This window comes from Thalassophryne amazonica, chromosome 8 (assembly GCF_902500255.1).
Source record: "Thalassophryne amazonica chromosome 8, fThaAma1.1, whole genome shotgun sequence".
Classification (NCBI taxonomy): Eukaryota; Metazoa; Chordata; class Actinopteri; order Batrachoidiformes; family Batrachoididae; genus Thalassophryne; species Thalassophryne amazonica.
This window is the reverse complement of record NC_047110.1, coordinates 57,256,862-57,283,645: the sequence shown is the minus strand read 5'-3', so window position 1 is coordinate 57,283,645 and position 26,784 is coordinate 57,256,862. Positions and strand designations below refer to the sequence as shown.

General features: G+C 38.7%; 1 protein-coding gene across 1 annotated transcript in view; it reads right to left on the bottom strand.

Annotated features, from left to right (window-relative positions):
* Positions 1-3,620: 3,620 nt before the first annotated feature.
* The window catches only part of gtf2h1 (general transcription factor IIH, polypeptide 1), a 34,981-nt gene continuing 11,817 nt past the window's right edge, over positions 3,621-26,784 (bottom strand). Inside the window, exons 4-15 of the mRNA XM_034176332.1 lie at positions 25,763-25,928; positions 24,295-24,388; positions 18,348-18,497; positions 17,890-17,969; positions 17,665-17,798; positions 17,496-17,583; positions 17,300-17,388; positions 15,669-15,786; positions 12,511-12,601; positions 7,047-7,162; positions 4,486-4,578; positions 3,621-4,405 (exon numbers count right to left, since the gene is read on the bottom strand). Of these exons, the coding sequence (XP_034032223.1) occupies positions 4,319-4,405; positions 4,486-4,578; positions 7,047-7,162; positions 12,511-12,601; positions 15,669-15,786; positions 17,300-17,388; positions 17,496-17,583; positions 17,665-17,798; positions 17,890-17,969; positions 18,348-18,497; positions 24,295-24,388; positions 25,763-25,928 (1,306 nt within the window). The 3' untranslated portion in view covers positions 3,621-4,318. The remainder of the gene's footprint in view (positions 4,406-4,485; positions 4,579-7,046; positions 7,163-12,510; positions 12,602-15,668; positions 15,787-17,299; positions 17,389-17,495; positions 17,584-17,664; positions 17,799-17,889; positions 17,970-18,347; positions 18,498-24,294; positions 24,389-25,762; positions 25,929-26,784) is intronic.

Below are 26,784 nucleotides of genomic sequence, written 5' to 3'. Positions count from 1 at the left end.
ACATTCAGTAGCAGCTTTAACATCAGAGAGCCTCATCCCCAACTACCAGAAAAACTCCAAGCTGTCACTGATGTTAAAGAGGCAATACAAAGTAGTAAGATCTGGGGTATGTAAACATTTGATCACGGTCATTTGGGTAGTTTCTGTTGTCATTATGGTTTAAAAAGAGTAAACACAGCTGTTTGACAATAAATGGCTTCACCCAACCACTAACCGTAAGTGAAGAAAAAGTTGAGTTATTCATATTCTCTGAAAAATGCCCCCCAAAAATCAAATATTCTGCTAGAGTATGTAAACATTTGAGCACACCTGTATGTGTGTATGTATATATCCATACATATATGGTTGTATGCAAAAGTTTGGGCATCCCTGATGATTTCTGTGATTTTCCTTTATAAATCAATTTCAGTTTAATATATCATATAGCAGACGAACACACTGATATTTGAAAAGTGAAATGAAGTTTATAGGATTTACATAAAGTGTGTATTAATTATTTAAATAAAATTAGGCAGGTGGATCAAATTGGGCACCCTTGTTTTATTGATTTGAATACATTTAGCACTAATTATTGGAACACAAAATTGTTTGGTAAGTTCATTGACCCTTGCCCTCCTTACACAGGTGAATCCAATCATGAGAAAAGGTATTTAAGGTGGCCATTTACAAATATTTCTCCTCTTTGCATCTCTTCTAATGAGTGGCAAAATGGGAGTCTCTAAACAACTCTCAAATGACCTGAAAACAAAGATTGTTCAACATCATGGTTTAGGGGAAGAATACAAAAAGCTGTCAGTTTCCACTGTGAGAAACATAGTGAGGAAATGGAAGACCATAGGCACAGTACTAGTTAAGGCCCAAAGTGGCAGGCTAAGAAAAATCTCATAAGCTGAAGCGAAGGATGGTGAGAACAGTCAATAGTCAACCCACAAACCTGCTCTAAAGACCTACAACATGAGCTTGCTGGAGATAGTGTCTGTGCATCATTCAACTATACAGTACACACAAGGAGATGCTGTAATGCAGAGGAAGCCTTTTCTGGGTACATTCCTCAAACCGAGTTGCTTGACAAGCCAGCTTCATTTTGGAATAAGGTGCTGTGGACTGATGAAACTAAAATTGAGTTATTTGGACATAACAAGGGGCAGTATGCATGGCGGAAAAAACAGCATTCCAAGAAAAAACACTTGCTACTGTGCGGCTGTGTGGCCAGTGCAGGTTCTGGGAATCTTGTTAAAGTTGAGGGTCACATAGATTCCAGTTCATATCAGCAGATTCTTGAGAACAATGTTCAAGAATCCGTGACAAAGTTGAAATTGCGCCAGGGCTGGATCTTTCAACAAGACCACAACCTTAAACACTGCTCCAAATCGACTAAAGCATTAATGCAGAGGAACAAGTACAACATTCTGGAATGGCCATCTCAGTCCCCAGACCTTATTGAAAATCTGTGGTGTGATTTTTAAGCGGGCTGTCCATGCTCGAATACCAACAAACCTGACTGAACTGGGGATGTTTTGTTCAGAAGAATGGTCCAAAATACCTTCAACCAGAATCCAGACTCTCATTAGAAGCTACAGGAAGTTATTTAGAGGCTTTTATTGCTGCAAAAGGAGGATCTACTAAATATTGATCTTTTTTTTCTGTTGGGATGCCCAAATTTATGCACCTGCCTAATTTTGTTAAAGAATTATCGCACTTTCTGTAAATCCTATAAACTTCATTTCACTTCTCAAATATCACTGTTTGTCTGCTATATGATATACAACCCCTGGCAAAAATTATGGAATCACCGGCCTCGGAGGATGTTCATTCAGTTGTTTAATTTTGCAGGGAAAAAAAAAAGCAGATCACAGACATGACACAAAACTAAAGTCATTTCAAATGGCAACTTTCTGGCTTTAAGAAACACTATAAGAAATCAGGAAAAAGAAAAATTGTGGCAGTCAGTAATGGTTACTTTTTTAGACCAAGCAGAGGGAAGAAAATATGGACTCACTCAATTCTGAGGAATAAATTATGGAATCACCCTGTAAATTTTCATCCCCAAAACTAACACCTGCATCAAATCAGATCTGCTCGTTAGTCTGCATCTAAAAAGGAGTGGTCACACCTTGGAGATCTGTTGCACCAAGTGGACTGACATGAATCATGGCTCCAACACGAGAGATGTCAATTGAAACAAAGGAGAGGATTATTAAACTCTTAAAAGAAGGTAAATCATCACGCAATGTTGCAAAAGATGTTGGTTGTTCAGTCAGTTGTGTCTAAACTCTGGACCAATTACAAACAACATGGGAAGGTTGTTAAAGGCAAACATACTGGTAGACCAAGGAAGACGTCAAAGCGTCAAGACAGAAAACTTAAAGCAATATGTCTCAAAAATCGAAAATGCACAACAAAACAAACGAGGAACGAATGGGAGGAAACTGGAGTCAATGTCTGTGACCGAACTGTAAGAAACCGCCTAAAGGAAATGGGATTTACATACAGAAAAGCTAAATGAAAGCCATCATTAACACCTAAACAGAAAAATACAAGGTTACAATGGGCTAAGGAAAAGCAATCGTGGACTGTGGATGAAAGTCATATTCAGTGATGAATCTCGAATCTGCATTGGGCAAGGTGATGATGCTGGAACTTTTGTTTGGTGCCGTTCCAATGAGATTTATAAAGATGACTGCCTGAAGAGAACATGTAAATTTCCAGTCATTGATGATATCGGGCTGCATGTCAGGTAAAGGCACTGGGGAGATGGCTGTTATTACATCATCAATAAATGCACACGTTTACGTTGATATTTTGGACACTTTTCTTATCCCATCAATTGGAAGGATGTTTGGGGATGATGAAATCATTTCTCAAGAAGATAATGCATCTTGCCATAGAGCAAAAACTGTGAAAACATTCCTTGCATAAAGACACATAGGGTCAATGTCATGGCCTGCAAATAGTCCGGATCTTAATCCAATTGAAAATCTTTGGTGGAAGTTGACGAAAATGGTCCATGACAAGGCTCCAACCTGCAAAGCTGATCTGGCAACAGCAATCAGAGAAAGTTAGAGCCAAATTGATGAAGAGTACTGTTTGTCACTCATTAAGTCCATGCCTCAGAGCCTGCAAGCTGTTATAAAAGCCAGAGGTGGTGCAACAAAATACTAGTGATGTGTTGGAGCGTTCTTTTGTTTTTCATGATTCCATAATTTTTTCCTCAGAATTGAGTGATTCCATATTTTTTTCCCTCTGCTTGGTCTAAAAAAGTAACCGTTACTGACTGCCACAATTTTTTTTCCTGATTTCTTATAGTGTTTCTTAAAGCAAGAAAGTTGTAATTTGAAATGACTTTAGTTTTGTGTCATGTCTGTGATCTGCTTTTTTTCTACAAAATTAAACAACTGAATGAACATCCTCCGATGCTGGTGATTCCATAATTTTTTGCCAGCGGTTGTATTTAACTGAAATTGCTGACTCAAACAGCCAATGACTCATAAAGGAAAATCATGGAAATCATCAGAGGTGCCCAAACCTTTACATACAACTGTATATATTGTGTTGTTAGACAGAGTGGAGAAAAGAGATCTATTTATTATCCAAAGTCTCCAATACCATTTTCTTTTCGCAACCTAGATAGAGATAGAAAGCGCTGAGATGTTGCAAATGCTGAGAAAACAGCAGCTGCAACAGAAAACATCTTAAACAAAAGCTGTAATTCAGAGGAACATTTAGTCTTCAGTGCAGATAGAAGTTAGACATTACAAACCAGTGACAGTGTGAGTGGACCACACACTAAAGCACTAGAGAACTGTCTTTACAGTATTGCTATATATCAATTGTCCCGCTTCTGCTTCAGACTTTACCGAACACATGGTTCCATAAAGCTCAGGAGGGCTTGCCTGCACGTCCAACCTCCACATCCTGCTCTGGGCTCAGATGATGTTCACAGATCAGCATTCCTATATTTGGCTTGTACTTCACATGTCCACTTGTTGTCCTGAGTGCTTCACATATATTTACCTGTAATTTGGTCATGTCACACCATTTAAAAGTTCCGTCGTGACAGGAACTGATCTCTCAGCAACTTATTAAATACCAATGGAAGAGTAAGAAACAGTTACAGTATACGACTGAGACGCAGTTAGTCTTGCTTGAACATTGCTTATATTTGCAGCTGTAGCAGCAGCCATCCATATCTTCTTAAGTCAGTGTGAACCACTGGTGAAGCAGGCTGTGGGCCGTAGTCTCATTGCAGCAGACGTGGGCCCAGACAGACCAGTTGTCCATACATTTTTAGTGTATTCCTCTCTTTGACAATCTATCCTCAAGTTTTCCTCGACATCCGACGGGTTTGCCACACATGGAACTTGCTATAAGCTGTCTGCAGCATTTCCTCCAAATGCCCTATCAGCTGTGGAGAATATCACAAAGATTTAGTCCAACTATCCCCGTGTGAACTCCAAAGCCATTTTACGGTAAATCAGCACTTACGTTTGCACTTAAATACTGACGCTTAATCTTCTCCTGAAAAGGACACAGCTTGGTCATCTGAAATCTCTCAAGGTTGGACTTCATTTTTATCACCTGTTTGAAAGGAACAAAAACGAGCACAACTGAGAAAAGAAAAAAATATACGTGGGCATGAGAAACACTTCTAAAGAGATTCTAGAGATTTTTATATATTTGATTTTTAGTGGGTCAACAGTTTATGTGTTTAACATTCAATGGAATTGCATTTTAACAAATCGTTAAGGTGGTTTTCCACAAGATTCTCACAGTATTTTGCTGAAATACTGGCAACCATCAGTTTTGTGCACTAGGTGATTTCCCAATCAAGCTCCGTCTTACTGATGAAATTAATTTTATTAAGTACACCAAGTCGCTTTTACAGCAAAACACCCATGTAATAGCTGTTTTTTTTGTGTGTGTGTTTGGGTGTGTGTTGATTTTGGTGTAATGGCTTTCTCCTTTAATCTTTTTAGGCCATGGTGATGAGTCCACTCTTAATTTCTAAAAAATAAATATATTTTTATGAAAATAAAGCACACAATGTAATTTTGACTTATTGTTTGGCAACAATAAATGAGTCAATTGTGTGACACCTTTCAGTTCAGTTCAGTCTTTCAGTTCCTCCATTAGGTGTGTGATGTATACATACGAGTTAGCCATTTTACATTCATTTATCTGTAAAACAATTTATACATTTTTATAGAACTGTCAGGGGATCTATTTACTAAAGCTGGGCTTACACTATGTGAGTTTTGGCCTTTTTTCAGCCGATTTTTCACTCGTGCGAGAATTTTTCGGACGTGCCAAGTTTCAGCTTAATCGTGCGTCCTGCATTGTGTAGTATACATGGAATAACGAGTGGCATTAAACCTCTGACGACCACCGCCCGATCGGCAATCGTATGGTCAGAGGAAAATCAAACCTGTTTGATATTCTGGTCAGCCCTCGTGAGGGTATCGCGTCTACGAGGGTAAGCCACTGAACTCTACACTACATGGAATGGGCCCGATCGATCGCTGAACGTTGATTGGCTGTTGAGGCGTGAAGCCCTCGGAGGTACAGAAAACGCCATCTTGCTTCCCCCAAAACATCGAACGCCGATTGCAAAAGACCCTCGTAGCACACGCACAATTTCGTTGCTGATAATATTTACGAATATTCACCAATTTAACTTTGTTTTACATCTACGTGTGGGAAATGAGCTGAAGAAGTTCAAGAAGCCTCCTTGCGCTGCAATTAATTGCAGGAATTGTGATACTCGTGAAACTCGTGGGAGTGGACTTACATTTCACAGGTAGGTAAAGTTTGCTGTATACCATACCACGGTCCCAGCCATACGCTTTCATGTTTGTTAAACAAACTGGGCCATGACGCGGATCGAGACAGTAGATACAAAGTAGATCTATATGTCAATATTGTTATCTAAGGTTAATATTTAAATGTTTGTAATATTGTAATATGTAACATTGTAATGTGATTAGCAAGTGCAAAATGATCCTCACTTGGGTTTATATTTTCTTTTGTGGAAAAATAGTGCAAAAACAATTGCAATATTTCTATGTCAAATACATGTACAGTATAGTTTATAATCCAATCATGGTGTGTCCAACGATTATACTGTTCCCATCATTTGGCTTTTTAGTACGTTTTTTGAAGTCATAAATTGTTTATTGCAGTGGATGTTTTTTTTTTTTTTTGGGGGGGGGGGTATAAACAGCATTAAACAAAACTATCATGCAAGAAGCAATTTCTGCATTACCATAACTCATCATCTCATTCTATTTTTGCAACCTAGGCTTTTAAGAACAAAATTTGATACAAAGAAAGGTTCAGTGGGCCCACCGAGTTTTGAAACAAAGCTGTGCAGATGTTACATGTAGCTTTGTTTCTGCCTTGCAGTGTTTGAGACAAGTGATTTTTTTTTTAAATTCAGTTTGCTTTAACAGTGTTTTTTCAATTAAATTTTTGTGGTGCTTGCCAATATTATCAAAATTCATGCTGGCTTGAAACAATTTAGTATTTCAACCCCTAAGGGAAGAAATTCAAGGGATCAGACAATATTACCAACACTTGGTAGATTTGGAAGTGATTTACAAAAAATCTGGATGCTAACGCAAGCTGGATAACAGGTAATCTCAAAACTTCACTCATGTGCTTCCTCCTGTAGTTAGTCTTCTTGATAGAGATGAAGGAAAGAAATAATTTTTTGTTGGTGCTATTATACACTGAACAAAAATATAAACAAGACTTTTGTTTTTTCTCCCATTTTTCATGAGCTGACTAACAAAGCGCTCACTAACAGATTTAGACAAATTTGTAAACAATATCTGGAGAGAAACAGGTCTTTTGTGTATATAGAAAATGATTTAGATCTTTAAGTTCAGCTCATGAAATATACGAGTATATGGCCTAGCAATGATGTTTAAACTGTGCAAAACATGTCCCATAAACACTTTATCAACCAAGTGACGTCAAAGCAAAACCAATCAAAGGGCAACCTACTTTTAATACTTTGAGTTTCTCTATACACTGGACAACAGTACCTTTTCTTCCAAAAATGGTGTGTTCACAGGAAAACATGACCAGAAGTGTCTCAACAACTCTCCAGCAGCTGCATAAAGGTGCTTCAACTCCCCCTGAACATCATTGGGTATCATCTCTGAGAAAGCAAATATTCAAAATAAGGAAGTTAAAATCATTTTTTGTTGTAATAATTTTTTATGACAGGTTGAAGATACATTGGCTAAATGGAAAAAGAAAACCCTCACAGAAATGACAAAAAACAACAAAAACTTCACATCAAGTAATCTCACTCTAGTACTACAGAACTCCCAGGCAACTATCAACTATCTCAATTCAAAAGGCCATGCACAAGAACAACCAAAATGACGAGAAAACAGTCAAGGGTGATGTGCTGCTCGTTATGAGTGACGGATCCTAGGAGCAGCAAAACCCCGTCCACACAGTCTGCATTCACTTCATCCACATTTGCTTCCATTTTCTGAAAGCTTTTAGATACAGACTATATGGAGCAGTACCACCAGAAATTGTGGGGACAGCGTAGGAAAAGTTCAATAGACAACCCCAGGCAAAAGGAAATGATGAACACAGTTAAAGATGGCAGAATACTTTGACACACACAATTTATCTAAATTGTGTGCGTGTGTATACAGAAGAAAAAAGTCACTCACAGAATGCACAAAAATAAATGCATAAAAATAAACTGTGCAATGTATGAACTTTGCAAAAATTATGTATCATGAACATGCTGAGCATGATTTATTTCTGCACTATACAGTGTTTGTTTGTGACGTAGCAATTTTCACTTTGCACATCAAGGATTTTTGTGATTTTGGAATACAGCTATAATCCTGGGAATTTGTCACCTGCTGTGGCCTCTGTTAAAAAAAAAAAAAATTCTTTGCATTGAGCAGTAGATGGTGACCTGCATATATTACGGACGTTGCACACATCGTCTGTGGAAACAAGGCATGCACAGATAGATTTATATATGTAAATGTAACATAAATAAAGCAATATTGAATAGAAGATGATGCAAACTATCTCATATGAAAAAGATGTTAATTTATCCACACCTGCCACCTAATCAAGAGAGTATATCTTTATCTCTCCACACGGGTACGTATGCACAGCTGAATCCTGTCGCAAACCGTGCATCCGGAAAGTATTCACGGCGCTTCACTTTTCCACATTTTGTTATGTTACAGCCTTATTCCAAAGTGGATGAAATTCATTTTTTCCCCTCAAAAATACTACATACGATACTCCATAATGACTGTGGAAAAAAAGTTTTTCTTTTTGGGGATTTTAAAAAAAAATTATTAAAAATAAAATAAACTAAGAAATTACTTGTATATCAGTATTCACAGCCTTTGCCATGAAGCTCAAAACTGAGTTCAGGTGCATCCAGTTTCCACTGATCATCCTTGAGTTGTTTCCATAGCTTAACTGGAGTTCACGTGGGGTAAATTTAGTTGATTGCACAGGTTTTGGAAAGGCACATACCTGTCTACATATAAGGTCCCACAGTTTACAGTGCAGCAGAGCACAAACCAAGCATGAAGTCAAAGGAATTGTCTGTAGACCTCAGACAGGACTAGAGCCCGACCGATATATCGGCCACCGATATTATTGGCCGATATAAGCCCTTTTCAAAGTACTCACTATCGGCTGAAATTTTGCTGAAAGAACGCAGCTAATTTCTCATAAACAGAACAATTACTGAAATAATGTTTGTGTCGGCAATGTAAAATGTTGTCCATTTGTCCAGTAGATGGAGCTCTGAATCCATTCAACTGAGAGCTGCTTACACCCCTGCTTAAATGTGTTCATCACCAGCCCCCGTAACTCGCCGTCACACTGCACTGATCGGCTGACAAAAGCATACAAGTAAGTTTATAAGGATCTATATCCTTATCCTGAACCTATATCTAAGTTGCATCAACAAGAGGTACAAGATCAGATGTATTTCACAACTCTTTTTAAGGATATGTATTTGCTAATTTCACAAAGGTTTAATTCTTGATTGCATTTTTTTGAACTTGAAAATTCTTCTTGGTTATAAAGTTAATCAATATGAGGACAAAGCTTCAGCTTTTAGCTCATACCTTTTTTGTTAAGGGTCCAAAAAAGAACATTTTATTCATTTAAAAAAATATATATATATATCGGCTGATTTATCGGCTATCGGCAAATCAGCCAATTTATCGATTATCGGCTGTTTTTCATCCAAATATTGTTATCGACATCAGCCTCAAAAAATCCATATCGGTAGGGCTCTAGACAGGACTGCCTCAAGGCTTAAATCTGGGGAAGGGTACAGAAACATTTCTGCTGCTATGAAGGTCCCAATGAGCACAGTGGCCTCCATCATCCATAAATGAAAAAGGTTTGGATCCACCAGGACTATTGCTAGAGCTGACCACCCGTCTAAACTGAGTAATCAGAGAGGGCCTTAGTCACGGAGGTGACCAAGAACCCGATCGTCACTCTGTCAGAGCTCCAGTATTTCTCTGTGGAAAGACGTAAACCTTCCAGAAGGACAACCATCCCAGCAAAGATGAATGCAGCAATGCTCAGAGACATCCTGGATGAAAACCTGCTCCAGAGTGCTCTTGACCTCAGACTGGGGCAATGGTTCATCTTTCAGCAGGACAATGACCCTAAGAACACAGCCAAGATATCAAAGGAGTGGCTTCAGGACAACTCTGTGAATGTCCTTGAGTGGCCCAGCCAGAGCCCAGACCTGAATCCGATTGAACATTTCTGGAGAGATCTGAAAATGGCTGTGCCTTGATGCTCCCGATGCAACTTGATGAAGCTTGAGAGGTACTGCAAAGAGGAATTGACAAAACTGCCAAAAGATAGGTGCACCAAGCTTGTGGAATCATTCAAGAAGACTTGAAGCTGTAATTTCTGCAAAAAGGTGCATCAATAAAGTAGAGCAAAGAGTGTGAATACTTATGTACGACCCCTGGCAATAATTATGGAATCACCGGCCTCGGAGGATGTTCATTCAGTTGTTTAATTTTGTAGAAAAAAAGCAGATCACAGACATGACACAAAACTAAAGTCATTTCAAATGGCAACTTTCTGGCTTTAAGAAACACTATAAGAAATCAGGAAAAAAATTGTGGCAGTCAGTAACGGTCACTTTTTTAGACCAAGCAGAGGGAAAAAAATATGGAATCACTCAATTCTGAGGAATAAATTATGGAATCACCCTGTAAATTTTCATCCCCAAAACTAACACCTGCATCAAATCAGATCTGCTCGTTAGTCTGCATCTAAAAAGGAGTGATCACACCTTGGAGAGCTGTTGCACCAATGGACTGACATGAATCATGGCTCCAACATGAGAGATATCAATTGAAACAAAGGAGAGGATTATCAAACTCTTAAAAGAGGGTAAATCATCATGCAATGTTGCAAAAGATGTTGGTTGTTCACAGTCAGCTGTGTCTAAACTCTGGACCAAATACAAACAACATGGGAAGGCTGTTAAAGGCAAACAAACTGTCAAAAATCGAAAATGCACAACAAAACAAATGAGGAACAAATGGGAGGAAACTGGAGTCAACGTCTGTGACCGAACTGTAAGAAACCGCCTAAAGGAAATGGGATTTACATACAGAAAAGCTAAATGAAAGCCATTATTAACACCTAAACAGAAAAAAAAACATGGTTACAATGGGCTAAGGAAAAGCAATCGTGGACTGTGGATGAGTGGATTAAAGACATATTCAGTGATGAATCTCGAATCTGCATTGGGCAAGGTGATGATGCTGAAACTTTTGTTTGGTGCCGTTCCAATGAGATTTATAAAGATGACTGCCTGAAGAGAACATGTAAATTTCCACAGTCATTGATGATATGGGGCTGCATGTCAGGTAAAGGCACTGGGGAGATGGCTGTCATTACATCATCAATAAATGCACAAGTTTACGTTGATATTTGGACACTTTTCTTATCCCATCAATTGAAAGGATGTTTGGGGATGATGAAATCATTTTTCAAGATAATGCATCTTGCCATAGAGCAAAAACTGTGAAAACATTCCTTGCAAAAAGACACACAGGGTCAATGTCATGGCCTGCAAATAGTCCGGATCTTAATCCAATTGAAAATCTTTGGTGGAAGTTGAAGAAAATGGTCCATGACAAAGCTCCAACCTGCAAAGCTGATCTGGCAACAGCAATCAGAGAAAGTTGGAGCCAGATTGATGAAGAGTACTGTTTGTCACTCAAGTCCATGCCTCAGAGACTGCAAGCTGTTATAAAAGCCAGAGGTGGTGCAACAAAATACTAGTGATGTGTTGGAGTGTTCTTTTGTTTTTCATGATTCCATAATTTTTTCCTCAGAATTGAGTGATTCCATATTTTTTTCCCTCTGCTTGGTCTAAAAAAGTAACCGTTACTGACTGCCACAATTTTTTTTTTCTTGATTTCTTATAGTGTTTCTTAAAGCCAGAAAGTTGCCATTTGAAATGACTTTAGTTTTGTGTCATGTCTGTGATCTGCTTTTTTTCTACAAAATTAAACAACTGAATGAACATCCTCCGAGGCCAGTGATTCCATAATTTTTGCCAGGGGTTGTATATGTGATTTCTTAGTTTATTTTAGTTTTAGAATTTTGAGAGAAAAAAAATGAATTTCATCCATTTTGGAATAAGGCTGTAACAAAAAATGTGTAAAAAATGTAGCACTGTGAATACTTTGGGGCTGTACATGCTGAGAAAGATGGCAAGAGAAAGTTGTCATTTCTTGTATTCAAGACTTGCTGCATTGTTCAAATCCACAGTTCTTAACCTTACTGTAATATGCAAGGATGCTGCATTCTCTGTTCTTCAGGATTTATCTCACCTGTAGCACAGCATGCATGCTCTGATCTCTTAGTAGATCTGAGACCTGTCACAACCAAAACTGAACTGTTCCAGTGTTGAATAGAAGGACCGATAACACAATTTTTGTTCCTGGCTTCTAAGTGTTATATTTCAACTGCTTATGTCTAAAGTCTATGGAAAAATGACTACATTCAGCACAAACTTTGATTTAAATTTTTTTTATGTTCTAGAAAGTTCTAAAAGTTTCTTGAAATTTCTAGATAATTCTGGAAACTTGTAGAAAAATCTGGACAGTTCTAGCAGTTCAAGAATATTCTGGAAGACTACTCAGTAGTAGTGAAGGCAAATCGAGAATATTCTTGAAAAACAGACAAATTTCAACATATCATTGTCCTGATCACAGAAGCAAAGTTTCTGTGGAATAACAGCTATTTTCTATTTATTTAAGGCATAACAGGTTAGGAAAACACACTGTGTATCCAGGAACAAAACAAAAATAAAAATTTGTTACATAGTGTAATTGGACATGATCTGGTTTGGGTCTCAAACCCAAGGGGACCTGTGAAGACCTCTTCTAAACACATCACTTGCCAACAATCATCACAGAACCAAATGTGAATTTCTAGCAACTGTACAAAACATACGATGTATGGCTTGCCGCGTTCCCGCTTGCATGACGATACCCCCTGGAGAAAGAGCTGCAATTGCAGAACTAGCTGCTGTGCTGGATAACACCTGCCGAGAAGATTACTGTGGTGAAAACATGGTCAAAGTGAAGGTTAAAATGCAGTATGTATAACTGGGACCTAAATTATTGGAAAATCTTTTACTGACGGTAAAAAAAAGACATGGTCCATGGTGGAGTTGCATTGCTGCCTCACAGCAATAAGGTCATGGGATTGCTTCCTGCCTGCTCCTTTCTGTCAGAGTTTGCATGTTCTCACTGTGCTTGCCTTGGTTCCCTCAGAGTACTCCAGCTTCCTTTCACTCCCAAAAACATGCAGGTTAGATGAATAGTGACTCTAAATTCACCGCAGGTCTGTCTATATGTGGCCTGGTGATAGACTGGTGTCCTGTCCAGGGTGTACCGCGTCTCATACTCTATGACTTCTGGGATAGGGTCCAGCCACCCCCTGTGACCCTTGATTAGAGTAAGTAGGTTTAAAAAAATAAATGTTACAACCATTTAGCAACCATTTTCATGTTGAGGAAGAATTTAAATCTTTTGTTTTACAACGTCAAGCAAAAAGGTGAGTTCAAGACTTTCACTACAAACAAAGTCTGTACAACCTCAGTGAATGTTTGTCATCACTGTCAGTGAAAGCAATTTATGACCTAGAATTTGAAATGTGGAAGGAACAGCATAGCGTGCACTCTGTATACACTTTACATTCATTCATTTATTTACTTTCTGAGCCCACTTATTCCAATTAAGGGCTGAGGCCTGTCTGAGTGGTTATTGAGTGAGGTGGGGTACACCCTGGACAGTCTAGGGTAGTTAGGGGAGGTAGTGGTCTAGTGGTTAAGAATTGGGCTTGAGACCAGAGGATCCCCGTTTCAAATCCCAGCCTGACCAGAAAAGCACTAAGGGCCCTTGGGCAAGGTCCTTAATCCCCTAGTTGCTCCCGGTGTGTAGTGGGCGCCTTGCCTGGCAGCAGCCTCACATCAGGGTGAATGTAAGGCATTGATGTGTAAAGCGCTTTGAGCATCTGATGCAGATGGAAAAGCGCTATATACAACCCCTGGCAATAATTATGGAATCACCGGCCTCGGAGGATGTTCATTCAGTTGTGTAATTTTGTAGAAAAAAAGCAGATCACAGACATGACACAAAACTAAAGTCATTTCAAATGGCAACTTTCTGGCTTTAAGAAACACTATAAGAAATCAGGAAAAAAAATTGTGGCAGTCAGTAACGGTTACTTTTTTAGACCAAGCAGAGGGAAAAAATATGGACTCACTCAATTCTGAGGAATAAATTATGGAATCATCCTGTAAATTTCAACCCCAAAACTAACATCTGCATCAAATCAGATCTGCTCGTTAGTCTGCATCTAAAAAGGAGTGATCACACCTTGGAGAGCTGTTGCACCAAGTGGGCTGACATGAATCATGGCTCCAACACGAGAGATGTCAATTGAAACAAAGGAGAGGATTATCAAACTCATAAAAGAGGGTAAATCATCACGCAATGTTGCAAAAGATGTTGGCTGTTCACAGTCAGCTGTGTCTAAACTCTGGACCAAATACAAACAACATGGAAAGGTTGTTAAAGGCAAACATAATGGTAGACCAAGGAAGACATCAAAGCGTCAAGACAGAAAGCTTAAAGCAATATGTCTCAAAAATCGAAAATGCACAACAAAACAAATGAGGAACGAATGGGAGGAAACTGGAGTCAACATCTGTGACCGAACTGTAAGAAACCGCCTAAAGGAAATGGGATTTACATACAGAAAAGCTAAACGAAAGCCATCATTAACACCTAAACAGAAAAAAACAAGGCTACAATGGGCTAAGGAAAAGCAATCGTGGACTGTGGATGAGTGGATGAAAGTCATATTCAGTGATGAATCTCGAATCTGCATTGGGCAAGGTGATGATGCTGGAACTTTTGTTTGGTGCCGTTCCAATGAGATTTATAAAGATGACTGCCTGAAGAGAACATATAAATTTCCACAGTCATTAATGATATGGGGCTGCATGTCAGGTAAAGGCACTGGGGAGATGGCTGTCATTACATCATCAATAAATGCACAAGTTTACGTTGATATTTTGGACACTTTTCTTATCCCATCAATTGAAAGGATGTTTGGGGATGACAAAATCATTTTTCAAGATAATGCATCTTGCCATAGAGCAAAAACTGTGAAAACATTCCTTGCAAAAAGACACATAGGGTCAATGTCATGGCCTGCAAATAGTCCGGATCTTAATCCAATTGAACATCTTTGGTGGAAGTTGAAGAAAATGGTCCATGACAAGGCTCCAACCTGCAAAGCTGATCTGGCAACAGCAATCAGAGAAAGTTGGAGCCAGATTGATGAAGAGTACTGTTTGTCACTCATTAAGTCCACGCCTCAGAGCCTGCAAGCTGTTATAAAAGCCAGAGGTGGTGCAACAAAATACTAGTGATGTGTTGGAGCGTTCTTTTGTTTTTCATGATTCCATAATTTTTTCCTCAGGACTGAGTGATTCCATATTTTTTTCCCTCTGCTTGGTCTAAAAAAGTAACTGCTACTGACTGCCACAATTTTTTTTCCTGAGGTCTTATAGTGTTTCTTAAAGCTAGAAAGTTGCCATTTGAAATGACTTTAGTTTTGTGTCATGTCTGTGATCTGCTTTTTTTCTACAAAATTAACAACTGAATGAACATCCTTAGAGGCCGGTGATTCCATAATTTTTGCCAGGGGTTGTAAATGCAGTCCATTTACCATTTACAGGCTGCCACTCTATCGAAGGGCCACATACAGATAGACACATTCACACTTGCACTAACGGTCAACTGAAAGTCACAAATTCATCTAACTTTCATGTTTTTGGAAGTGGAAAGAAGCTGGAGTACTCTGAGAGTACCTAGGCAAGCACAAGGAGATCATGGAAACTCTACACAAAAAGGATCAGACAGATCCAGATCCTGTGTAACATAGGATTTAAGCCAGATCACCAAGTCTGATGTGACCAAAACAGTCCTACACCATCACACTTCACATCTCCAGGTTTAGCCATTAGGATAGCTCAACTTTATGATTTATGATATGACTTTATGAAGTTCCAGTAACATGACTGGGACCAATCTAACCTGAGTAAGTTTGGGTTTATACTTGACCATCTCGTGCCGGATGTAGCTCACAGAGTTGATAATATCCTGGCTGGTGGTGTACTGTTGGGACTGGAGTGGCACAGGACCATGAGCATATCTATAGAAGAAGAAAAAAGGCTGTAAGATACTGTATTAGTATGCTTATGTTTGCATCTAAATAAGAAATTAAGCAATAACATACAGTGCATACAGTAGTGTTCAGAATAATAGCAGTGCTATGTGACTAAAAAGATTAATTCAGGTTTTGAGTATATTTCTTATTGTTACATGGGAAACAAGGTACCAGTAGATTCAGTAGATGTTGCCTTATGCTGAAGAGGACATGCCCTTGAAATGGGTGTTTCAACAAGACAACGACCCCAAGCACACTAGTAAATGAGCAAAATCTTGGTTCCAAACCAACAAAATTAATGCCTCACAGATGTGAAGAAATCATGAAAAACTGTGGTTACACAACTAAATACTAGTTTAGTGATTCACAGGATTGCTAAAAAAGCAGTTTTAACATAATAGTTTGAGTTTGTAGCGTCAACAGCAGATGCTACTATTATTGTGAACACCCCTTTTCTACTTTTTTTTTTTTTTTTTTTACTAATAGCCCAATTTCATAGCCTTAAGAGTGTGCATATCATGAATGCTTGGTCTTGTTGGATTTGTGAGAATCTACTGGTACCTTGTTTCCCATGTAACAATAAGAAATATACTCAAAACTTGGATTAATCTTTTTAGTCACATAGCACTACTATTATTCTGAACACTACTGTACATGCACACTAAAGTGCAAATCTGCAGTCTGCATTTAACCAATACAGTTGGAAACAATTCAACCAGTGGGAAGCCACAGTACAGCTGAAGGAGACAGGGCTCCAGATTAACGTCACAATGTCACATTTTAACTGAAATGGTGCATCCAATTTTGCAGGCATCATCTAGGGCTTTGGGAAAACACTGTTCAGCATTTTCATCATTTTATACACCAAACAACTAATCATTTAATTGGTCTATTATTTTCCTGATTAGTCGATTACGAACATAAGCGTATGTCGATTACGAACATAAGCGTATGTTGCAGCCCTAATGCACACAGCACAAGCACCCCCCCATCAGACAAATTGTTATTTTCATACACAGTTCCCACACTGTGTATGAAGTTGCAACAAGTTTCGTTGCACTCATCTGTGCACCCATGGGCATGCTGGTCATAAAATATGGTGTCGTCAAGAACAGTGTAGGTCTTATTTCTATGAGTAGTCCTCAATACTTCAATTTTTCTTTTTTTTTTTTGGGGGGGGGTGGGGGGGTGACTGTTTTAATCATGATTATTATTTTCTAATTTATTGATGTTTTCCTCATGTCTGAAGAGCAGGAGGCTCTGTACCTGGCTCAGGGTCATCCTCCTCCTTGCTGATAAACATTTCGTTGGTGACTCAATGTTTGCGGTAGGATTAATCATGATTACACACAATGAAAACTGTGGTTGCTTAATTATTTTTAAATCAATCCATAGCCCTATGAAAACATAAATTAAATTCACCTGCATCTGGAAGTACCCACTGTCAAAAGTAAACTGGCAGAGGCAAAAGAAATATGATGAAATGAACAAGCTGTACCTGTCAGATTTTTTGAGATTCAGCGTAACCGTTTTTGATCCGTTCTCCATGTGCAGATCCTCGTATTCTATGGCTTCTTGTAATTTAACCTGAGAAGCAGCACAAGTAAGTGACACAACTGTGATATATAATTGTGATTATATTGTGATAAAAGTTTACAAAAATCTATATTAAAAAAATGTCACTGCTATCATACCTTTTTAACAGGAGGCTGGAAAAAGTCAGAATCCCTTGAGTTTCCATCTGTACTGCTCGTCTCACTGGCTTGGTCAGTGGGTGTTTCCCTTCAAAGATGCAATTAACAAAACAACAAATATATGATCATCTACTTTTCTTTACCCCCTTCCCCCCCAAACCTTGCGTACCCCTTGCGTGAGCCTGCTGCCAACACCATGGCACTGTGATGGTTGAAACGTTTTATGATGGCAGAATTGCTGCTCTCTTTCAATGTCTTGTTTGAACTGGAGGTTGAGGGTGTAACAGAACAAATGCCATAACCCTGTGTGACAGAAACAGGCATATTAAGAAGGGAGAATAGAATGCGACTAGCAAAAAAAACAAAAACAACAACAAAAAACCTCAGTTCTCACCTCATCTAATGTTTTATCATCTAAGGAAATGAGGTCGACCAAAGGATTCTTCACTCCTTGAACAACCATAGATTTTAACCCTGTGCGACAAATTTAAAAAGTCAGACTTGTGGCCCCATGCATCAGAGTGCAATAATAAATACAATATTCTGTATGTGTAATTCACATACCCTCTACCAAACAGTGAATTATCTAATGTTTACATACACTCATCACAGGCATGACTGTCTTGATAATATTTGGCCCCATTTTGATTTCAGAAAAAACATGAATCAAATTTTTATTTATTTTTTTATTAAAGACATATGCTGTACAATCCTTCTGCCTCAGATAAAGAACAGTTTAAAGAAATCACCGAAAGACCAATATTACCATAACAGTCGTCAGAAATGAGTGTATGTTATTATTTGACCAAAACTGTGTACTATTTACACAAAAATAAAATTTACAAATCCTACCTTTTTCATCCTGCTTGGCACACTCTGAAAAAATATCCTGTGTTCCTGTGTTAATGCGATCTCTGTGAAAATAATGGGACTGAAAAAAGCGGGTCCAGAACTCCTTCTCCGTCAGGTTATGAGGCACATTTTCACTATACTTCTGTTTCACTGCAGGTTGAAATAAACACATTTAAACCATCATTATGTATCTGAAAAGAAACATCAAGTGTGCCTTTACATGGACATCAATTAAGTATGGGTAATTTCACAGTAACCTTTTAAATTTTTTTAGTGAAACTTTGAAAATAAAAGCATTGAATATGACTCCTGTTCATGATGTTTTGAATCAGTGACGATGAACAAGTTCTCATTTCTCGGGCATTCTATTGTGAGTGTTGTTTGTATGTTCTTTCATAGGAAATCATCCCAATCTGTGCCTTGCATGTCCTTCCACATGCCAAGCACAGGATCCTGTCCAGTGGTGCTAACCCTTTCTTTTCATTGAAACCCACTTTACACAGGGACAAAGTTTGTCCAGTGAAATTACATCGAATGCTAGATGTCGCCAAAGAGGTTCTCAGCCACCACCAGGACCTTACAAGGTCTACTTGGTATCCTCTCACAAATCGCCATGATCGCAATAGTCACCGTGAAGTATGAAGCCGCACCTAATTTCTGCAGAAGAGCTGCCAAGCCAAGAAGACCCACAAATACCACACAGGCCACACAAAAACACCTTACAGACCACCCCATGACCGCCCGATGGGCACGCAATGACCGCAGCATTTTTGCCATGGCAACAGCAGATCATCCATTGACACACGACCAGAGTGACATGAGTTTGGGCATGAACTCAGCAATATTATTACAATATCAAAGCCAATGGGTATGCAATGATCGGGGCCGTGTGACATGATTTTTATGAATAAAGCTCATTTTATAAAGAGCAAAATGAGTTCCTTGACAGCTGATGTCTGCAGAGTTTATCAGAAAGATCTGTGCATGTTCAAATCTTTGAGCAGAGCTCAGGCAGAGAGCTTTGTCTACTTTTCCTGCAGCTGATGATTCATTCTGGGCTTATGAAAGGTCCGGCATCAATTCAGCACAAGCGGACAAGTAGCTCAGCTGTCACCAAAAGTACAAGTCACGTCAAACATGTCAGACAAGTAATCTGCATCCCTATTACTGTTACGATGGCAACCTGTAGCACTAACTAAAAACCTGTTGCTGTGGTAGACAAAATGAGCTAAATATTAAACAAATCCGTTCCCATGTTTCTGTACATTGCAGTGCATTCAATTTGGATTATGCGCGTGTGTGTGCATTTTTTCCCCCACTGCCATGCATGTGAAAGCACCTGCATGAAAACACCTTGCATGGAATGTTTTAACATAGAAGTAGGTACATTAAGTTCATTTTATAAAGCTCTGCTATAAAGCAAAAAAAGGGGTTCCTTATCAGCTGATGTCTGCAGAGTTCATAAGAAAGGTTTGTGTGTGTTTAAATCTGAGCAGAAATCAGGCATAAAGATTTGTCTTTTACTTTTCCTGCAGATGATGGTTCATTCTGGGCTCCTGAAAGCTCCGGCATCAATTCAGCACAAGTGCACATGCAGCTCAGCTGTCGCCAAAAGCACGCGTCACATCAAACACGTCAAAGAAGTAACCTGCACCACGATTACTGTTATGATGACAACCTGTAGCACTGACTAACTAAAAACCTCTCACCATGAAAGACAAAACTAGGTAAATATTAAATTAATAATTTTTCCACATCTCTGTATAGGTGCACATTCAGTTTGGATTATACATGCATGTCCCCCACCCACCCCCCCCCACTACCGTGTGCCTGACAGAACCTGCATGAAAACACCTTACATGGAACATTTTAATATATAAGTAGGTACATTAAGTTCATTGTGGACTCACCACAGTTTTGTCCTTTTTTCCCGTCAATTATAAAATCCAGAGTTTAACACACAGTCCGGCCAGAGGAGAACCAAGTGCAAACAAGACAACAGCCGTGACTTTTTCAGTCCCCGCAATGGTTTTTAAAAAATCTGTTTATATATTTTACGGGTCATTTGTTTTCCAGCCATAAAAAGATCAGTGAAGGGTGTTAATTATCCAATGATGTAATTTTTCTGCAGATTTAGCCAACGCCACCTGTGAATGACGGAGAAAGGTATGCACACACAAGATAAATCCAAAATAACGAGCGTGAAAGACTATGTAGTTAATATTGAGCTTGTATTGTCCACTCTCTCTCTCACTGAGTGCACGAACAGTGAGGAAATGTAATAGTAAACCATTCAAAATCCAGCATATATGTCCAAAAAAGTGGCAGAAGTCCGTGGAAATGTGATGTAATTTGTAGCACACAAACTCTACATGAGACAACACTGCACAAGGCCTGTTGAAGTGGTTACACAGAAAGGTGTTTCTGCATCACCTCTGTGGATCAGCTGTGTTTGAAGCCGCACGACAGGCTCTCAACTGCCGCCATCCTGTGTAAAGGGGGCCTTAGCAAGCTTGGCTCCCAAACTGCCTACATGATGTTTCTCAAACCTAACTACATCAGCTCTGGTGCCATTTCCTCCTGTTTTTGTTTTTTTTTTTTGGGGGGGGGGGGGGGGGTGGACTGCCCACTCTTGTTCAAGCTGACAAGTGCATAAGTTTTGTTTGAGTGTCTTTATGTGTCAACATGCGCTCCTGCTGCCCATGCAGCACAGCCTTATATATTTGTATTTGGGCAATTTAAGTACATGACCAGCCCAATGTAGTTGATTATCAACGCTATAGCACTGTTGCATTGGAAAGTTTGACCTCTCTGATGGAACTGTTCTAGTTGTTTGAGACAGCTTTGACATGCAGTGAGTAAACAACTTATATGTGGGGTTTTCCTCTTCAACAGGCATTTTCTTTTAACAGGTGTGATGTATACTCCAGAAAATATGGTAGCTAAATAGTACAATGGGTAAATACCAACAGCAAAGTTCGGCGGTGGGAACATCATGGTTTGGAGCTGTTTTTCAGCAAAGATCGCAAACATAAAGCCAAGGAAATTCAACTGGTTTCAGAGAATGAAAATAAAGCTGCTAGAATGACTCAGCCAATCACCTGATTTGAACCCAATAGAAAATTTATGAAAAGAACTAAATAAACTTCATAGATGTGGTCCACAGAACCTTGAAGTCCGTGTGGAAGAAAGGGCCAAAATCACACCTGAGCGATTTGGACTCACCTTTCTGTTGATTAAAGTTACTAAATGGGAATCAAAAGTTGTTGCAGGCAAGAAACAAGAATCGTCCATTTCACACCGGACAGTTTTTATTAATTTATCATTAACGTGCCTTTTTTTGTGGGGCAGCGCCAGTGCACAACAGCTCTCAGGTGTGGACTGGACGCTTTACTGGTTCGTACACTGAAGTTACGGTCCCTCATGTAAAAGGGAAAATATATATATATATATATATATATATATATATATATATATATATATATCTCCATGTGTGTTTTGTGGGACTAAACTGTTTAAACACTTTTTCTCCAAATGACTCGTTCTCTGTTGCTGCCACTGTCTGTTGACATCTGTTACTGATTACGCATCTCTCCTCCAGGCCACAGGCCCAACTGATGAGAAGCTCTCTCTCCATCTCTGCTCGACTCACACCTGCAGCTCTTCCAGCCCGCTTCTGAATGTCCAGGTGTTCGCTTGCTTTGGGCTGTCTGCTGGAATATTTGAAGCCCAGTTGCCCACTCTCCATTTCCATTGGAATTAGCTAAATCCCTGACCATGTGAAAGCATGTGTGAAATGCATACATTCACCAATGCGAAAACTGCACAGCTGTTGCCATGACGATCATGCAACAATGACATCATGCCCTAGACAACCTCCTTGATTGACTGATTTTATTTAGTAAGTTCAGTCTGAATACATAATATAAATACATGGATATTTAATCAAAACAATAATAGAAATGTACAAAAGCTTTAGTTTCAGTAAATGAGCTAATGATTTGGGTGTTATTGTGAGCTTAAGTACCTGATTGTCCAATATTTTGGAAACCTGTATGTAAAAGGTAAAAAATATCATGGTCTAATTAAGTTAATTTCAGAGCTATTTGGTACATTTAGAGTGTGCCTTGTGCAATAAATAACATTCTATCATAAGAAGAACTTGGTGTTGGAGATTTTCTTATGTATCGTGCTTAATGTATTTTCTTAGTTGTATATTTAGAGAAGACTGAAGGTTAAGTTGCAGGAAATGGCCTCCATTTGTACTTGCTAGAGCTTCCTCTGGAGGACCTACTTCGTTGGTGGTGTGTGGGTAGTAAGTGTCAACAGCACTGCTATACTAAAAATTTCTGGGGAGAATCCTGTTCTGAGTACGGCAAAGCAACACATTTATGTTCTAACCTGGAACAATGCTAAAATACCCTCGGCTGTATGACTGTGTACCTTTTAATGGTGTCTCCAGGAGGGCATGCGTATACATGAGCTTTTGAAAAGACTGAAAATGACCTTTGAGTGCGTGTGATGCGCGTGCACGCTGACATCCATAAGATGTCTTGTAATTCACTCCACAGATGTTATAAGGTTACAAAAACAGTGTTTCCACTTTTAGAAGTGTTTATTTCTCACTGTCTTTTATTTAATATGTGGCAAACATGTTACATTTACACAGAAATGCAGCGGTTTCGAAGCGGATTCCTCTATGTGTGATGCTCGGGCACACTGATGTCGGCGGGATGTCTTGTAAATCACTCCAGAGGAGTTATCAGGTTCCAAAAACAGTGTTTTTAGTTTCAGAAGTGTTTATTTCTCTTAGCGTTTACATAATATATGAGAAACATGTTATGTTTACACAGAAACATAGCGGTTTCGGAGCAGATTTCGCTATGTGTGATGCTCAGGCACACTGACATCTGCGAGATGTCTTGTAAATCACTCCAGAGGAGTTATCAGGTTCCAAAAACAGTGTTTTTAATTTTACAAGTATTTACTTCTCTTAGCTTTTACATAATATATGAGAAGCATGTTATGTTTACGCAAAAACATAGCGGTTTCGGAGCGGATTCTGCCATGACAAATTAGCAGCCAGAGAGAGACCAGCCAGTGACGTCACGGTGCCTCTCTACTCTGAATGGCTATCACCCTCCACCCTTAGATGACTAACCCAAAGTGGGCATCACTGCACAAACATTTGGTGAGCTCCATCAGTCAGCAGGGTTCACAACAATACACGACAGAATGCCACAGAATAGTGAACTTGTATGGCACAGCTAAATGTCATCATGTAGGTGGAGTGAAAATATTAAACTTGCGTTCCCACTTGCAGCATCTGTAAACCAAAAGGGCATCTTCAACATAAAATTCATGATGGAAACAATGAAAAATGTGGCAATATATTCTGTCCACAATAATCAGATGAACTTTATATTTTTTGTCAATGATCTGCCTGCCTAAACTGATGCACACTAATAAAATATCCTAAACACAATGCATGATATGGTATCTTTCGTAAATAGTTTTTTTTTTTTTAATGAGACATTATTCTGTCCAACACTGCACAACTTGCAATTACAGTAAGAGTTCTTAACACAGACTGATCAAATCTGGTATGCTCTTTGCTCATGGAGGGCTCTTTAAAAATGCTATACAATAAAAGTAACTTCATGACCCATTAAATTGCTAATTAACTGCAGAGGTTAGTGTGAAATCACCACATATACATCTACCTATTATGAAGTGCGGATTTACAGATTAACAAAAGTCTGCATGAGATAATTTTATATAGGTGTTCTTCCTCAAGAGCTGTCAGTGCATTAATAAGTAAAGTCATTACATAAAACCAGAATACTGCAAGGAGTCAACATTGAAAATTAACAGCATATCCACGGTCTGCTGTTACTGTTGGTATACATAGTTCAAGTCCTAACTTGTGGAGATATAATTCTTTTACCTGCAGGATATGTTCTGAAGATGGATTCAATAATGTCAGCTGTAAGATTGTATCTCAAGCCGTTGCAGCCATCTGTCTGTGGCCGAATGTCAGCCTGTATTGTACGAAAATGTCAACTGTTAATGATATGTGGAGGATGTTGAGGTATTATTACATTTTTATCCACAACATGAAATAATTAGAGTACTGCAGAGCACAAAGCTCCGCCAACACTAGTTTCCAATTCCACAAATTTTTACCTTGGAAAAAATTTTCAAGGTCAAAGCCCTGTCAGAAGTGTCTTTTTCATAAGATAAAACATAACAAAATATAGTTCAATGGGGCTTTTCAATGTTAAAATCAAATATCCTCTAAATCCGGAATACGGGTCAGATGTGGATTAAATTTAGTCTATTCATTGAGAATGCACCACATTATCACAAATGAGAATGATTGGGGCACTTTTGATTGAGATACAATTCAAAATGTACATCAAATGGGCTTTTCAATATTAAATTCAAATGTCCACAACATCCACAATCCAGATCAGACTTTGTCAGGCAAGAGCGAGTGCCAGTCTCCAACTCACTTTCGAGTATAAGAGTGATTGGGGCACATTTGATTTACTAGGGGAGCTACGACCACTACCTTTGCACCCCCCGCCAGGACTAAACCAAATCAACTTTTTTAGGTTCCTTAGATGGCTCCAAAACACAATCAGGATGTTCCCAAAAATAAAAACTGGCCTCAAGCCAGTTATCCAAGATGGCCATCAAAATAGGGTTTTTCACTTAAACACCTTTAAACAACATATAAACAACTTAAATATCACAGAGATTCAATGATAAGGGTCTACTGGCGGCCATTTGGACGCCATTTTGAATCTTAAACCCATGAATGAATTTAGATTAGGCACAAATGAGTTTGCTGTGACCTGCAATGGTCTTCTGTGATATTTAAGTTGTTTATATGTTGTTTAAAGGTGTTTTAGTGAAAAACCCTATTTTGGTGGCCATCTTGGAGGCCATCTTGGATAACTGGCTTGAGGCCAGTTTTTATTTTTGGGACCATCCTGATTGTGTTTTGGGGTCATCTAAGGCACCTAAAAAAGTTGGTTTGGTTTAGTCCTGGGGGGGTGCAAAGGTAGTGTGGTCGTAGCTCCCCTAGTAATTAAGATATCATGTAAAATATACATTAAATGGGGTTTTCAATGTTAAATTTAAATGGCCACAAAATCTGTCATTTGGATCAGATCCGGATCACACTTTGTCAGTCGATAAAGAATGCCACCCTACATAAAGTTTTCAAATATGAAAGAGATTTGATCATTTCTGACAGTTACGAATTTTTGAAAATTTGTTCAATGTTAAAGACAGGGATTTTTCCAATTTTCCAAGATTTCCTGACTTTGCCCTAGAAAATTAAATCAGTTCTTTCCTGATTGATTGATTACTTTAATTTCTACATGAGATACACTTTAGATACTCACCAAAAAAGCTCCAGATATACCAACATCTTGTTTGTAGTTATATAATGTGAGATCCACATTATTTATACCTCCTAACCGGTTAGCCCAGAACTCCTCGGCACTGATCACTTGGCTGACGACTAAATCCTTATACAACTGGAAAAGCACAGGATCTTCTTGCAGCATTCTACAGGAAGAACAATAAAATTTTAAATCAACTGTTGTAGTTACATTTTTATAGTTAATAATTTGTTTGAAGGCAGTTCAGACAAAGATGAGATGGCTTAATGACTCTTTAAAAAGATAATTATGTAAGTCAGGATTGGGGGACCATGCTTAAGTTAAATCTAAGACCAAATCCTCTAAAATGGATATTGTATATGCTGTGGAAGAGTGAGTTCTTACAAAATATTTACATGCACAAAGCTTCCACAGTTAGAAGCGTATAGTTTGTTTCATAAGATAAGTAATGCCATTATATGCAGAAAACTACTGATTGGTTGTACATGACTGACGATCAGAAGATCTGCCCCACTTCAACTGACCAGATCCTAGTATGTAACACTGTTTCGTTGCCTTTAGTCAGCTCTATATTTGGGCAAATTAAACTCGTAGAAGTCGATTTTGTCCATAGCGACAGTGACAATGTGACAAGAGGACCGAGTGGGTGCAGGCTAATTTCCCCTGACATATTTCTGAAAATGATACAGTGTTGAGCAAGCCCCCCAACCTTCGGTCTTGCAGTTTATTGAACAGCCATTTGAGACTGGCACCAAAAGGGAGTTACTCTCCACAGAATCATGGTTAGAGAAATATTTATTGAGCCTACTGGTCAGGACCAGCAGCAGCAATTTTGTTACTGGTCCTCAAAGTATTTGGAAGCTCAAAGCCTTCAACGGCGAGCCTCAGCGTAGCATAAATCACCACATCATGCACATGTATTCAATTTACATTGTTATTGCAAATCTATAGCATGATGGAACATTTTAATTTTGTATTTAATGCATGCAAATTAATAAACATTTGCTTATATGATCCTATGC